This window comes from Elephas maximus, chromosome 7 (genome assembly GCF_024166365.1).
Source record: "Elephas maximus indicus isolate mEleMax1 chromosome 7, mEleMax1 primary haplotype, whole genome shotgun sequence".
Classification (NCBI taxonomy): Eukaryota; Metazoa; Chordata; class Mammalia; order Proboscidea; family Elephantidae; genus Elephas; species Elephas maximus.
In genome coordinates this window covers 54,938,901-54,953,580 of record NC_064825.1, presented here as the reverse complement: position 1 = coordinate 54,953,580, position 14,680 = coordinate 54,938,901, and the positions used below count along the sequence as shown (strand labels likewise).

Sequence of the window (14,680 nt, the reverse complement as noted above, 5' to 3'; positions counted from 1 at the left end):
AGAAATGTGGAAGACAGCTACCTGACCTACTGACTGGAAGAGATCCATATTTGTGACCATTCCAGAGAAAGGTGATCCAACAGAATTCAGAAATTATCGGACTGTATCATAATTATCACAGGCAAGTAAAATTTTGCTGAAAATAATTCAAAAACAGTTGCAGCTACATAAAATCAAAAAAAAAAAAAAAAAAACTGGATGCCACGAGTCCATTCCAACTCATAGCGACCCTATAGGACAGAGTAGAAATGTCCCATGGAGTTTCCAAGGAGCACCTGGTGGATTTGAACTTCCGACCTTTTGGCTTAGCAGTCGCATATATTCCAATTCATGGCCTCTCACATAGAAGCTGTCCTACCACATTCTTGAGGGTCTTGTTGCTACTGCTCCTTTTCTCTGCTTCTGGAGTTGCTCCCTCTTCTCTGCTCCCTGCCTCTCAGTCTTTCCAAACACTTAAACCCTAATACACACTTGCGGTGAACCCCTACTTTCTGACCACAGAGGAACACAGGGGCACATGCAGAAAGGTACTCCACCCCCTCTGGACAGAACTGTAGGTCTGAGCTTATGGACTCACCTCCCCTTCCACCCCTAACTCCCTTCCTCTGCCTAGGGTAAGTGATAACAAATACCTGCAGCTTTGCTGCTCTGAAGTGAGATTACTTTTATCTGGGGGAAAAGAGGCATTAACTTCCCATACTTTGAACCCTGGCGGGGGGCGGGGGGGTTCAGCCTTGTCTTCTAGAAAGACTAAAGAGAAAGTTGGGTCACACAGAACCAGACCTGGCTGACCTCATAGACTGCTGACTTTCACATGGAAAACGGGCAAATGAACAGCATTAGGTCTGCTATTGCCTGGAAGGAACAAGATTAGCTTCTAAGGAGACACTTGTCAGCCAAAGAGCAAGCATGAGAAGCAAACGGTTCGTCGGCTAGAGCGCCTGCTTGTGCCTCCTAATGCAGGGTCCGGACGCCCTCATTCGGAAATCTCAACCCTTCGACCACCCAACTCTTAACTCCTCGGCCACTTTACAGTTAAGAGGCTCGGGGTGGGGAAAAGACGTTGGAAAAACTAAGGAAGCAGAGAAAACACACTGCCACTTCAAGCCCGTGTCCTCACGTCTGATTGGCTAGGGTTGGTCTGATCGCTATCTCTGATTGGCTGCTCCCACAAAGACGCAGCCACCGGGTACATACGCCGCCTGGGCTCTGCCCGCCGCTCATTGTTTCCGGGGCCTCGGGGCTCTGCGAAAGGGGCCGAGGAGCCTGCAAGCGACCCGGCCTTGGTGGCTGGGCTTTCGGAGCCCGGCCGGTAAGTGTTGCGTTTACGGGCCCTGTCTCTCCCGACCCTGCAGAATTCGGCCGTGGGAACCAGGTGTCTCCACCTTCGGTTTCCGCCGCGAATCGCTAGTCCAGGCTGAGGAGGGAGGTGGGTAGACAGCCGTACTGCGTAAGTCAGAGGCCCGGCAAGTTCACCTTCTCATCCCCGACCCGCCAGCTGCCCAATGGCCCTGCCCTGCGGCCTGTGGCGGGAGGTTACCACCCTCCTCAGCTCCTGAAACTTGAAGGTTACCCCTTCAAACCTTCCCTCGTACACAGACACACACGCACACTCATGCACACTCTGGTCCCTGGTCCTTCTGGAGCCTTTGCCCCGCCCCACCACTCTCGCGTCTTTCCTGGACCGGCTCCCCACCCTGCCAAAGAAAGGCACAGTGGAAGACTCCGTTCCGGCATTCTGTAATTTATCTGAGGCACTTAAACGTTTATTTCTCTAAATTTGGTTAAAGTAATTTATGCATAAAAAAGGGCTTATATTGAAAAGCAATAGCCACTTGTCCCCAAATCCCTCTTGCAGAAACCATCATTTTAATTTACACATATTTACATCTTTTTTTTAATGACCCTAAATCTAAATAAAGGAGAGTGGGTGGTGCAAACAGTCTGCCATCTGCTGCTAACCCAGAAGTTGACAATTTGAACCTATCCAGCAGCTCCGAGGAAGAAAGGCCTGGCAAACTGTTTCAATAAAGATTGTCACAAAGAAAACCCTATGGAGCAGTTCTGCTCTGTAACACATGGGTCCCCATGAGTCCAGCCAACTCCAGAGTAGCTAACAACAACAACAAATCTAAATAATATGCTTCCACTGCATCTCTTGATTTATCGTTTTAGTATTTCTTTACCTCACTTTCCTACTGCCACCATCAATATTTGCTTGCTATTCTAGTTCTGTTGATTTCCTTTTCTAGCTATAAATAATAAATACCAACCTCCATTTCTTGTCTTGTCAACTTTAGGCAGTAGCTCTTGGTGCCTCCACTATTAGATGAGGATGTTGACACTTCTTCCACTTCCAACCTACTGCCAGCTGGGCCTCAGCACTGAAGTTCAATTCTCAGGTATTCAGCAAATATTTGAAGCATTGTTCTAGGCATTGGAGATAAAGTAGTGAACAAAATGGACAATGTCCCTATCCTCATGAAACTTCTAATATGGGAAGTAAGACAATAAACAAATACATGGCAAATGATATTAAGTGCTATGAAGAAGAACAGAGCAGGGTCATGGTGAGGTTATCTTTATAGGAAGGTCAGGTTGTAGGAAGACTGAGGGGAGGAAGAAGGAGGGAACTCAGAAGTTGCTTTGGACATGTTAGGTTTGTGATATCAATTAGACCTACAAGTGAAGATGTCAAGTATGTATGGGGATATATGAGTCTGGAGTTCAAAGGAGAGGTCCAGGCTAGAGACATAAATATGGAAGTCATCAACATGTAGATGATATTTAAAGCTGTGAGACTGGATGGGATCATCCATAGAAGGAGGATAGATAGAGAAAAGGTCCAAAGGGAGAGGATGGAACCAGCCAAAGAAATTGAGAAGGAGCAGCCAGGGAGTAGTAGGAGAACCAATAGACAAGCTTCTCAGAAGCCAAGAATGATGCATCAGATGATGCTGACAGGGCAAGTAAGGTAAGGGCTGAGAATTGACCATTGGATTTAGCAGTATTCACTGGTGAACTTGACAAGACTGTGATGGAGTAATGATGGGGCAAAGTCTTGAAACGAATTTGAGAGAGGATGAAAGGAGAAAAAGTGAAGATAGTTCTTTCAAAAGCTTTGTCGTAAAGGGAAGCAGAGAAATAGATCCTAGCTGAAGAGGATTGTGCAGTCAAGAGAGAATTTTATTTAAGTTGGGAACTATTTCAGCATTTTTTAAATCTGATGGAAATTATCTAGTGGCGGGGAGACTTGAAATGCAGGAAGGATAGGACACAACTGTTTTTGAATAGGTGAGAGAGTAAAGGATTTAGTGAACAAGTGGAGGAGTTGGTCTAAAAAAAAGTTGACATAAAGTTCATCCATGCTATCTGAAGGGAAGGCAGAGTGGCCATTCTCTTCTGATTGTTTCTGTGAAATAGGTAGCAAGGTCATCATCACCTGACCCTGCTGATAGAGGGAAGGGTATTGGTTGGAGAATAGAGAAGAATGGCAAAATAGTTGTCTAGAAGAGTGGGAGGGGGGAAGTTCTGGAACATTTATCAGCCCTGACAATGTAAAAGCAAACTCTTCTCTTTTTTTGACCATAGATTGATTCTAAAACCAGTAAGCAGTGAGTACCTTACTAAAAAACCAAACTCATTGCTGTCAAGTCAATTCCAACTCATAGCGACCTTATAGGACAGAGTAGAACTGCCCTGTAGGGTTCCCAAGGCTGTAATCTTTATGGAAACAGACTACCATATCTTTCTCCCAAGGAGCAGCTGGTGGGTTCGAACTGGCAGCAGTTTCAGTTAGCAGCTGAGCCCTTAGCCACTGTGCCACCAGGGCTCCTTAGCGGTTACTTTAGGACCATAAAAACATTGTTCACTGCAGAGCAAATTAATTTGCTGGAATTTTATTTCCTTCTTGTAACCCTTGTTGCATTTCATGCTTTAGTTTGGTTTACAGTGGAACCTTGATTTTATTTGTTTTTCCCCATGCTTTTCTAATTGTCATTCCTTTTTTTTTTTTTTTGTCTTATTGAGATTGGGAACATGCTTTCTTCACTTTGTCACTAATGCCTTCCAGCTTCTTTACCATTTCTCTTTTACTTGAAATCCAATCCAATCTTTTCTTGAAGACATCCTGAGAATCCATTGACTTCTTGTTCCAGTTTGAAGCATTTGTTTTAAGTCTGTCCTCTTATTTTCACCCTGGGGTTTCTTATGCACTGTCCTCCTGGGTTTTGTTTTGCTATGTTTGTCATGCCTTTTTCTTTCTTGGTTTTCATCCTTCTTTTGCTGGAGTAGGTACATCTTCAAGTAACTTCCTTTGAAGGAGTATGTTGAAGGTGGACTTTTAAGTACGTGCAGTGAAAATGTCTTCATTTTGACCTTTTTATTGTTAGCCCTGGTATCACAATGGTTAAGAGGTATGGCTGCTAACCAAAAGGTTAGCAGTTTGAATCCACCAGCCACCCCTTGGAAACCTTATAGGCCAGTTCTGTTCTCTCCTGTAAGGTCAGTATGAATCTGAGTCAACTCAACAGCAACGGGTTAGGTTTTTGGCTTGGTATTGTTAGTTTGGTTGGATAAATAATACTGGGTTGAAAGTCACTTTCAGTCACAACTTTAAAGGGGTTATTACATTGGCTTTCTATTTCTAGTACTTGGTATTGCTGATAAAAGGAAGATGCTAGTCTGACTATTCTTTTTTAGATGACTGATTTGTGCATGCACGTGTGTGTGTTCCACTCTCCCCTTGTGTTTTTCTCTGGAGGTGTTTAGGAACTTCTGTCATTATTTTGACGTGGTGGTGTGTATAAGTGTGAGTCTTTTCTTTGTGCAGAACTCCCTGTCACAGACTTGCATCTCTGTCTTCAGGTCTTGGAAGTTTTCTTCTACTGTTCTATGCTACTGAGCATGGAGCCGCTCAGATTATAGCAGCAAATCCACTATGTCCTCTGCTATAGTCCTTTTCTGCATTTCCAGACTATTCTTTTGTTGCTCAAGTTTATTTCTCAACAGAAAGTTGATAAATCATGTATCCACTGATGATATCCCTCCTACTCGCTTTACTGTTCTTTTACTATTATTTTATTGAGGGTCTCAGAAGGGAGGTGTATTTCCTATTGTTGCTATAACAAATTGCCACAGATTTGGTGCTTTACAACAACACAAATTTATTACCTTACAGTTCTCTGTGTTAGAAGTTCACCACGGATTTCACTGGACCAAAATCCAGAGCTGCATTCCTTATGGAGGCTTCAAGGAAGAATCTGTTTTTATGCCTTTTCCTGCTTCCAGGGGCCACATGCATTCCTTGGCTGTGGCCCCTTTCTCCATCTTCAAAGCCAGTGGTGGCAAATCAAGTGCTTCTTACATCACATTACTCTGACCCTGCTTCTTCCATCACGCCCTTCTCTGACTGAATTCTTCTGCCTCCTCCACCTCCTCCTTTTAAAGACCCGTGTGATTGCATCAGCTCACCTGGCTGATCTAGGGTAGCCTCTCTATCTTAAGATCAGCTGATTAGCAACCTGACTTCAATGTGCAACCTTAGTTCTCTTTTCCCCTGTAACATAATACATTCTCAGGCTCCAGGAATTAGAATATGAACGTTTGGGAAAGGTGGGTGGCAAGCATTATTCTCCCTGCCACAGGAGGGGAACTCACTTGTGCTTAATCTGTCATCTTTGCTTTAGAGAAGAGGCAACAGACACCCAGAAAAGGTACTCAGCCTCCATCTCTTAAATCCAGGGCTCTCTGGATTTAATGAACTGAAAGCTCTTTGTAGAGGACCCAACATGGCATCTGCAATCACAGTCTCTGTGTCGGGGACTGTAAAACAACCCTGGGGCAGGATGCAGAAGACCAGAGAAGGAAAGTCTTCTAGCTTCAGGACAGGCAGGAGCCCCACTCAAGGCAGGCAGATTTTGACTTGGGAAATAAAACCAAAAACAGTGTACCTGGGATAAGACAGACAGCAGAGGAGATCATTTCCAGCTGGGAGAACAGCAAGAACTCAAGTAGGGGAGGACGAATGAACATGGAGTATACAAGAAAGTGTGGAATCTTCTCTCTTTGCTTGGCTGAGTATAGGTGCCATTTTGGGTGTGAAAGGAGAGTGATTTTTTTAAGACCCCTGTGGTACAGACTGTGAGGAGTTTGGGTTGGGCACTGGGGAGCCAGGGTAGGCTCTTGAGTAGGTAGTGATTTAGCAAAACTAGGGTACTGGATCCCACAATGTGGTAGTGATAATAGGAAGAAGAAAAGCAAGGGACAGAGAAACCAGTTGGGAAGGTATGACCTGCAGATGGCCTGCAACAGAGTTCTGTAAGATCTAATTACTGCCTCATCTCCTTCAAAAGACCTTGCTGGACTATCCTAAACCACAGTGATTTCTCTCGCCTCATGAATTTTTATTATACCTTGAAGCTTAGAGATGTTAAGTAATTTTCCGAAGATAAAATGGTAGAGCCCAGGACCAAGCATCTGTAAAATAAGAATAGTGGTTTCTACCTGGGGTTGTGAAATAAGTTAATCCACATAAAGTGCTCAAAACATGTGTTCATCAAGGAATGATAGCTATTGATATTAGTATATAATACTGCTCGCAATTACCTAACAGAAATTATAAAAGCATGTTGTGGTTTAGGACCTATTTCATATGTCTAGCTGGTTTATTCAGTCAACAAATACTTATTCAGCACTAACTACACCTCAGGCAATGTTCTAGGTGCTAAGGATATAGCAGTGCTTAAGCCAACATGGCATCACCCATTCAGACTCTAGCTGGTAAGACAGACTTATAAAGTGAATAAATAAATATTGATAGGTGAGCCAAGAGCCTTCCATTGACCATTCAAGACCCATACCTATATGTGGCTTTGGCAGAAATCTCAGGTTTCTTGCTAGAGTAGTGACTTCATCAATATGGGTTTGATTATCATCAGATGTGCTTTGTTTTGTTTTTGTTTTCTTGTAAGGGGTGGTGTTTCATCTCTGCCTCTAACAAGCACTGAAAGCTGGGGAGAGTATCATGGTATCTTGATGAATAATGTAAATAACAACTGTGTATTAGTGCTGGATAAGTGGGCAGGAGTTTGAAGAGTATGTGGAAAGTACTGTTTACCTTATATTTTACACTTCAGTGTGTAACACAAGAAAACAAATTGTGCTTATAGTTGTATATATAAGGCTTTTTGTATATTTTCTGCACCTTGAATTATATAAATGGACATACTAACATACCATAAAGCGGGACTGAAGGCATTTCAGACCTTATTTAGGACACTGAAACACCACATTTTATGTGACCCTATCCAAGTTTAAGAGGGACAGTTCTCATTTGGAGAGCATAGTTGAGGTGGAGTGGAATGAACTGGTAGAGCAAACCCTGAGGAGGGTCAGAGATGACTAAATGAATGAAAACTGAAAGCACCTGACTTCCACTCACTTAGATATCCCCAGATGTTCCTTCTGTGGTATGAGTCACGTGGCCCAGTCAGAACTTCAGTTGAGAAGGCCAGTGCTTATTAAATAAGATTAATACAGGACCCAAAGGAAGTTGTTTATTTAGTCATTATTCTTTTTACTGGTCTTTCTGTTCTTCTGTTACCTTTTCTCTTATTTGTTTTTCTTTTCCTCTTCTCAAGCCTTCACTACCTCTCCCTGGTTTTACTTTTATTGAGGAGGTTGTGAGAAGGAACCATGGATCCTGCAGCTTTGGTGGAAGCCATTGTGGAAGAAGTGGCTTGTCCCATCTGCATGACGTTCCTGAAGGAGCCTGTGAACATCGACTGTGGTCACAGTTTCTGCCACAGCTGTCTCTCTGGACTCTGGGAGGTCCCAGGAGAATCCCAGAACTGGGGTTACACCTGTCCACTCTGCCGGGCTCCTGTCCAGCCTGGGAACCTGCGGCCTAATTGGCAGCTGGCCAATGTTGTGGAAAAAGTCCGTCTGCTAGGGCTTCACCCAGGAATGGGACTGAAAGGTGATGTGTGTGAGCTCCACAGGGAATGGCTTAAGTTGTTCTGCAAAGAGGATGGCCTGATGATGTGTGAGGCCTGCAGCCAGTCCCCAGAGCATAAGACCCACAGCGTTGTGCCCATGGAGGATGTCGCCTGGGAGTATAAGGTGAGAGATGGAGGCTTGGCTGGATGCCCCAGCCTCTCCCCTGCCCCTCACTTGGTTGTCTCTAGATCAAAGATTTGACCAGGGATCACAGAGACTAAAATCTTTTGACTTCTCATACCCGTATATCCCAGAGATCTGACATACTGAGCTATGTTTTTCCTTGTATCCGTGACCTCCTTTGACTCCCTCTTCTACACTCCATCCCTGGATCCATTGTGGTCACTGCCTAGCCAAAGATGATTTCAGTACTGGGAATTTAAAAGAGACCAGTTTGGTTTCATCTGGGTTTCTGGTACCTTGGATGAGTTTGACTATGAGGCTGTTTTGTAGGTTGCCAAAGCTGCATGTATTGGAACCTACAAACTCTTCCTAGCAGTGCTACAAAGTAGTCATTTGACATTGGGTAAGTCACTTTAATACACATTTTATAAACAAAACTGAGGCTCAGAAACTTGAAATCATAATAACTTATTTTACAGCTAGAAAGGTCTTTAGGTGAGTCATTTAGGATTGAGTGAGTTTAATGTTCTAAGGTTCCTCTTGACATTAGGGTAAGTTGGCTAGAAGAAAGGAGCCCTGGTGGTGCCGTGGTTAAGCTGCTCACCTGCTATCTGAAAGGTTAGCAGCTTGAAACCTACCAGCTACTCCGTGGGAAAAAGATATGGCAGTCTGCTTCCATAAAGATTATAGCCTTGTAAACCCTATGGTGTGGTTCTAATCTGTCCCGTAGGGTCGCTACAGCAGTAGGTTTGAGTGTTTGATTTTTGGTTAGAAGAAGATCAAAGGCTAGTCATCTCACTCTTCAGCTAGCATTCCGTCATCTCTCTCAAGCGCCCCCTTTTTTTTGACAAGTGATTTGTCCACTTCTAAGCACCTTCTGCTCCTTACAAGTCATGAATCACCTAATGAACATCTTTCCCTGAGATACCAAGGCCATTTTTATAGCTACCCTCATCATCTTCCAGATCTCTTCTTGCTCTTTCTTCACATGTCTACAGTGGCATGCCTTTATCAGAACCATTACCCAAGTGATTCTGTGATCCAGTAATCTAGTGGTAATATTAGTCCTTTTTTGGAGTTGACATTAGAAGACGGGAGTATAAGACAAATCACCTGAATTATTATTTCCTATAAGAGAATTTCTAAGAAATTAAAAGTGCTTACTTAACACACTTCTCAATACATGGATCAAAGAAATCTCAAGAGAAATTTAAAAATATTTTGAACTAAAGAAAAGGAAACACAACAAAAGCTGTGGGATGCAGCAGAAGCAGTGCTTAGAGGGAAATTTATAGTACTGAATACATAGAAAAAAAGAAATATCTAAAATCAGTAATATAACATTCAATTTTGAGAAACTAGAAAAAAAAGCAAACTGAAGCTGAAGGAAGCAGATGGAAGAAAACAATGAAAATTATAGTAGAAGTCTGTGAGATCAGAAACAGGAAATTAATAGAGAATACCAATAAAATCAAAAGCTGGTTCCTTGGAAAGATCAATAAAATTGATAAACCTTTAGCCAGAATAACCAAGGGGAGAAAAAAAATAGAGAAGACACAAATGACTAATACCAGTAATGAAAGAGAAGCCATCACAACTGATCCCAAGGACATTAAAAAGATAATAAAAGAACTGTATGCCCACAATTTGATAACTTGGGTGAGATGGACCAATACCTTGAAAGACACAATATATCAAACCTTAAATAATGAGAAATAGATAAATTGAATAGACATATATATATTTGAGAAATTGAATCAACAATTAATAACCTTTCAAAACGGGAAGCACCAGACTCCTGTTGATGATTTCACTGTGAATTCTACCAAACATTTAAGGAAAAAAATGATATAAGTTCTCTATAATGTCTTCCAAAAAATAGAAGCATGCTATGATATCAGCATTACCTTAATACCAAAACCAGACAAAGACATTAAAAGAAAGGAAGATTTCAGGCTAATATCTCCCATGAACATGCATGCAAGAATCCTCAACAAACTATTAGCAAATCAACCCCAACAATGTGTAAAAAGAATTACATACCACGACAAAGTGAGATTTTTTTCAGGAATACAAGTATAGCTGAACATTTGCAAATCAATTTAATGTAATCCATCACAACAGCAGACTAAAGAAGAAAAATCATTTGATCATATCAATAGATACAGAAAAAGCATTTGACAAATCAAATAGCCATTCAAGCCCTGGTGGCACAGTGGTTAGGCTCTCGGCTGCCAATTGAAAAGTCATTGGTTCAAACCCAACAACTGCTCTGTAGGAGAAAGATGTAGCAGCCTGCTTCCATAAAGATTACAACCTTGGGAATCCTGTGGGGCAATTCTGCTCTGTCCTATAGGGTCGTTATGAGTCAAAATCAACAGCAATGGGTTTGGTTTTGGTTTTAAACACCCACTCATGATAAAAACAAACAAAACTCTCAATACTAGGAATAAAATAAAAGGGAACTCCCTCAGCTTGATAAAGAACATCTACAAAAAACCTATGGCAAACATTATATTTAATGGGGAGAAAACTAGATGTTTTCTCCCTAAGATCAGGAACAAGACAAGGATGTCCTCTTTGACCACTCCAATTCAACATCATACTGGAAGTCCTAGCTAATGCAATAGGACAAGAATAGGATATAAAAGGTATTCAGATTGGGAAGGAAGAAATAAAACTCTTTGCAGATGTATGATTGTCCATGTAGAAAATCCCAAAGAATCAACAACAGGGGGGAAAAACCCTCCTGGAACTAATAAGATTGCAGGATACAAGGTTAATAGACAAAAATCATTTTGTATATTGAATACAAAAGTGTTTCCTATATGCCAGTAATGAGCAATTGGACTTTGAAATTAAAAACATCACAACATTTACATTAGCATTAAAAAAACAAAACTGACAAAATATGTACAAGATCTATATAAGGAAAACAAAAATGTTGAAAGAAATCAAAGAAGATATAAATAAATGAATAGTTTTTCCATGTTCATGGATAGAAAGACTCGATATTGTTAAAATGTCAGTTCTCCCTGACTTGATCTATAGATTCAATGCAATCCCAATCAAAATCTCAGCAGGTTATTTTGTGGATTTTGACAAGCTGATTCTGGTGTTTATGTGGAAAAACAAAAGACCTAGAATAGCCAACATAATACTGAAGAAGAACAAAGTTAGGGCACTATTACAACCTGACTTCAAGACTTATTATAAGCTGCAGTGACCAAGACAGTATGGTATTGGTGAAGGAATAGGCAAAATAGATCAATGAAACAGCATAGAGAGCTCAGAAATAGGCCCACACAAATATAGTCAGCTTTGACAAAGAGTCAAAGGCAATTCAATAGAAAAAGTGAAGTCTTTTCAACAAATGGTGCTGAGCAAGTAGACATCCACATACAAAAATATGAACCTTTTATAAAAATTACCTCAAAATGGACCATGGATCTAAAAATAAAACACAAAACTATGAAACTCCTATAAGAACATAGAAGAAAATCTAGGTGACCTTGAGTTTGGTGATAACTTTTTAAATACAATACCAAATGCAAGATCCATTAAAAAAAAAAAAAAATTGATAAATTGAACTTCATTAAAATTAAAGACTATTAAATACTTATGCTTATCAATAAACTATCAAAAAAGTAAAAAGACAAACTACACACTGGGAAAAAATCTTCAGGAATGACATGTCCAGTAAGGGTTAATCTCTAAAATATGTAGACAACTTTAACAACTCAACAACAAAAAAAACAACCAAACTAAAAAGTAAGCAAAGGACATGAACAGACACTTCACCGAAAAGGACATTCAAGTGGCAACAAACACATGAAAAGATGTTCAAAATTATTAGCCATTAACGGAAACCAAACCCGCTGCCATTGAGTTGATTCTGACTCTTAGCGACCCTGTAGGTCAGAGTAGAACTGCCCCATAGAGCTGCCAAGGAGGGCATGGTGGATTTGAACTGCTGACCTTTTGATTAGTAGCTGTAACACTTAACCACTACACTGCCAGGGTTTCCCATTAGCCATTAACCAAAAAAACCAAACCCACTGCTGTCGAGTTGATTCCAACTCATAGCAACCCTATAGGTTAGAGTAGAACTGCCCCATAGAGTTTCAAGGAGCGCGTGGCAGATTCAAACTGCAACCTCTTGGTTAGCAGCCGTAGCACTTAACCACTATGCCACCAGGGTTTCCCATTAGCCATTAAAAAAAAAAACCTGCAAATCAAAACTAAAATGAGATATCATCTTATGCCGGCTAAAATGGCACACTGATTTAAAAACAGAAAACAAATACTGGCAAGGATGTGGGGATATTGGAACTCTTGTCCACTGCTGGTGGGATTATAAAATTACACAACCCCTATGGAAAATAGGAAAAGCCCTGGTGGCACGGTGGTTAAGCACTTGGCTGCTAACGTAAAGGTTGGCGGTTTGAACCACCAGCCACTCTGCAGGAGAAACATGTGGCAGTCTGCTTCCGTAGAGATGACAGCCTTGGAAACCCTATGGGACAGTTCTACTCTGTCCTGTCAGGTCACTATGAGTCTAAATCATCTCAACGGCAGCAGGTTATGGAAAACAGTATGGCACTTCTTCAAAAAACTAGAAATAGAACTACCTTGTGATCTAGCAGTCCCGCTCCTAGGTATATACCCTAGAGATCTAATAGAAGAAACACGAGCATGCATATGCACACTTATGTTCATGGCAGCACTATTCACAGGAGCAAAAAATGGAAGTACCATAAGTGCCCATCAAGGGATGAATGGATAAATGAAATGTGGTACATACATACAGTTGAATACTACGCAGCCATAAAGAATAATGATGAGTCCTCAAAACAGCAAGGATGAATCTGGAAGACATGTTGAGTGAAATAAGTCAATCACAAAAGGACAAATTTTGTATGATATTACTTTTTTAAAAAAGACAAGAATAGGTGGTTGTTACTAGGGGTGGGGTTACCAGGGATAAGGCAGAGGAGAGGGGGAATCACATTCTAGATAGTAGAATCGAGTCGATTCTGACTCAGCAACCCTATAGGCCAGAGTAGAACTGCCCCATAGAGTTTCCAAGGAGCACCTGGCGGATTCGAACTGCCAACCCATTGGTTAGCAGCCGTAGCACTTAACCACTATGCCACCAGGGTTTCCAAAGAAGACATACAGGTAGTAAATAAAAAGATGCTCAACATCTTATGTATTTATGGAAATGAAGATTAAAACAGCAATGAGATATCACCACACACCTATTAGAATGGCTAAAATCCAAAACACTGACAGTTAAATCCTGGAGCAACGGGAGCTCATGGGAAATCAAAACAATACGTGTACTTTGTAAGGCTTTGTAAGGCATTTGGCAGTTTCTTACAAAGTTAAGTGTACCCTTACCATAAGATCCAGCAATTGTACTCCTAGGTTTTTACCCAAGTTGAAAACTTATGTCCACACAGAAACCTGCAAATGAATGTTTATAGCAGCTTTATTCATAATTGCCAAAAATTGAGAGTAACAAAGATGTCCTTCAATAGGTAAATGGATAAACTGTGGTACATCCATATAAACTCTGGTACATCCATATAAGGGAATAAACCAAAAAAACAAATTCATTGCTGTCAGATTGATTCCAACTCAAAGCAACCCTATAGGACAGAGTAGAACTACTCTGTAGGGTTGCCAGGGAGCGGCTGATGGATTCAAACTGCCAACCTTTTGGTCAGCAGCTGAGCTCTTAACCATATAAGGGACTCTCACTTAGCAGTAAAAAGAAATGAGCTATCAAGCCATGAAAAGACATGGAGAAAACTTTAACGCATATTCTAAGTGAAGAAGCCAGTCTGAAGAGGCTAGACATACTGTATGATTCCAATTATAATGAAACCTGTGAGAGACTACCTTGTTTTTTCTGGGTCTTGCAAGTTTTCCACCTTTGACAGTGTCCAGTCTTGCTACTCTTGTATTGCTCACTATTAGTGGAAAATATTTGAGTTTTCCTTGTCTGACAGGTTTCCGCGTTACACAGATTTTGGCTTTCATGGGTTTCACTGTTTCTGGCATTCTGGAAAAGACAAAACTAGAGACACAATAAAGAGATCAGTGGTTGCCAGGTGAAGGGGGTGGAAGGATGAAAAGGTGGAGCACAGGACATTTTTAGGTGGTGAAACTATGATATACTGTAATGGTGGTTACATGACATGCATATGTCAAAACCTATAGAACGGGACGCAGGGCCAAGATGGCTGACTAGGTAGAAGCTGCCTTGGATCCCTCTTGCAACAAAGACTCGGAAAAACAAGTGAATCAATCACATACATGACAATCTACGAACCCTGACCATCAAACACAGATCTAAAGAGTTGACCTGAGTGACAGAGACTGAGAATGAACAACCACGGGGAAGCAGCAACTGTTTTCAGAGCCCGGAGCCAGCGTCCCAGTCAGGAAACCTTGGCGCCGGGCTTTGGACTGGGCGCAGGGGAACTGAGCACAGCATCCTGAGACGGCGCAAACACGGGATGCAGCCCTAGCCCCCAGAAGTGACCGCGGG

The 14,680-nt window shown here is 41.5% G+C and overlaps 1 protein-coding gene across 2 annotated transcripts in view; it reads left to right on the top strand.

Moving 5' to 3' along the window:
- Positions 1 to 1,210: 1,210 nt before the first annotated feature.
- The window catches only part of TRIM68 (tripartite motif containing 68), a 29,196-nt gene continuing 15,726 nt past the window's right edge, over positions 1,211 to 14,680 (top strand). Inside the window, exons 1-3 of one of the 2 annotated variants that reach the window (XM_049890027.1) lie at positions 1,211 to 1,312; positions 2,301 to 2,402; positions 7,641 to 8,121. In XM_049890027.1, the coding sequence (XP_049745984.1) occupies positions 7,696 to 8,121 (426 nt within the window). In that variant the 5' untranslated portion in view covers positions 1,211 to 1,312; positions 2,301 to 2,402; positions 7,641 to 7,695. The remainder of the gene's footprint in view (positions 1,313 to 2,300; positions 2,403 to 7,640; positions 8,122 to 14,680) is intronic. The other variant, XM_049890028.1, reaches the window with a different exon arrangement.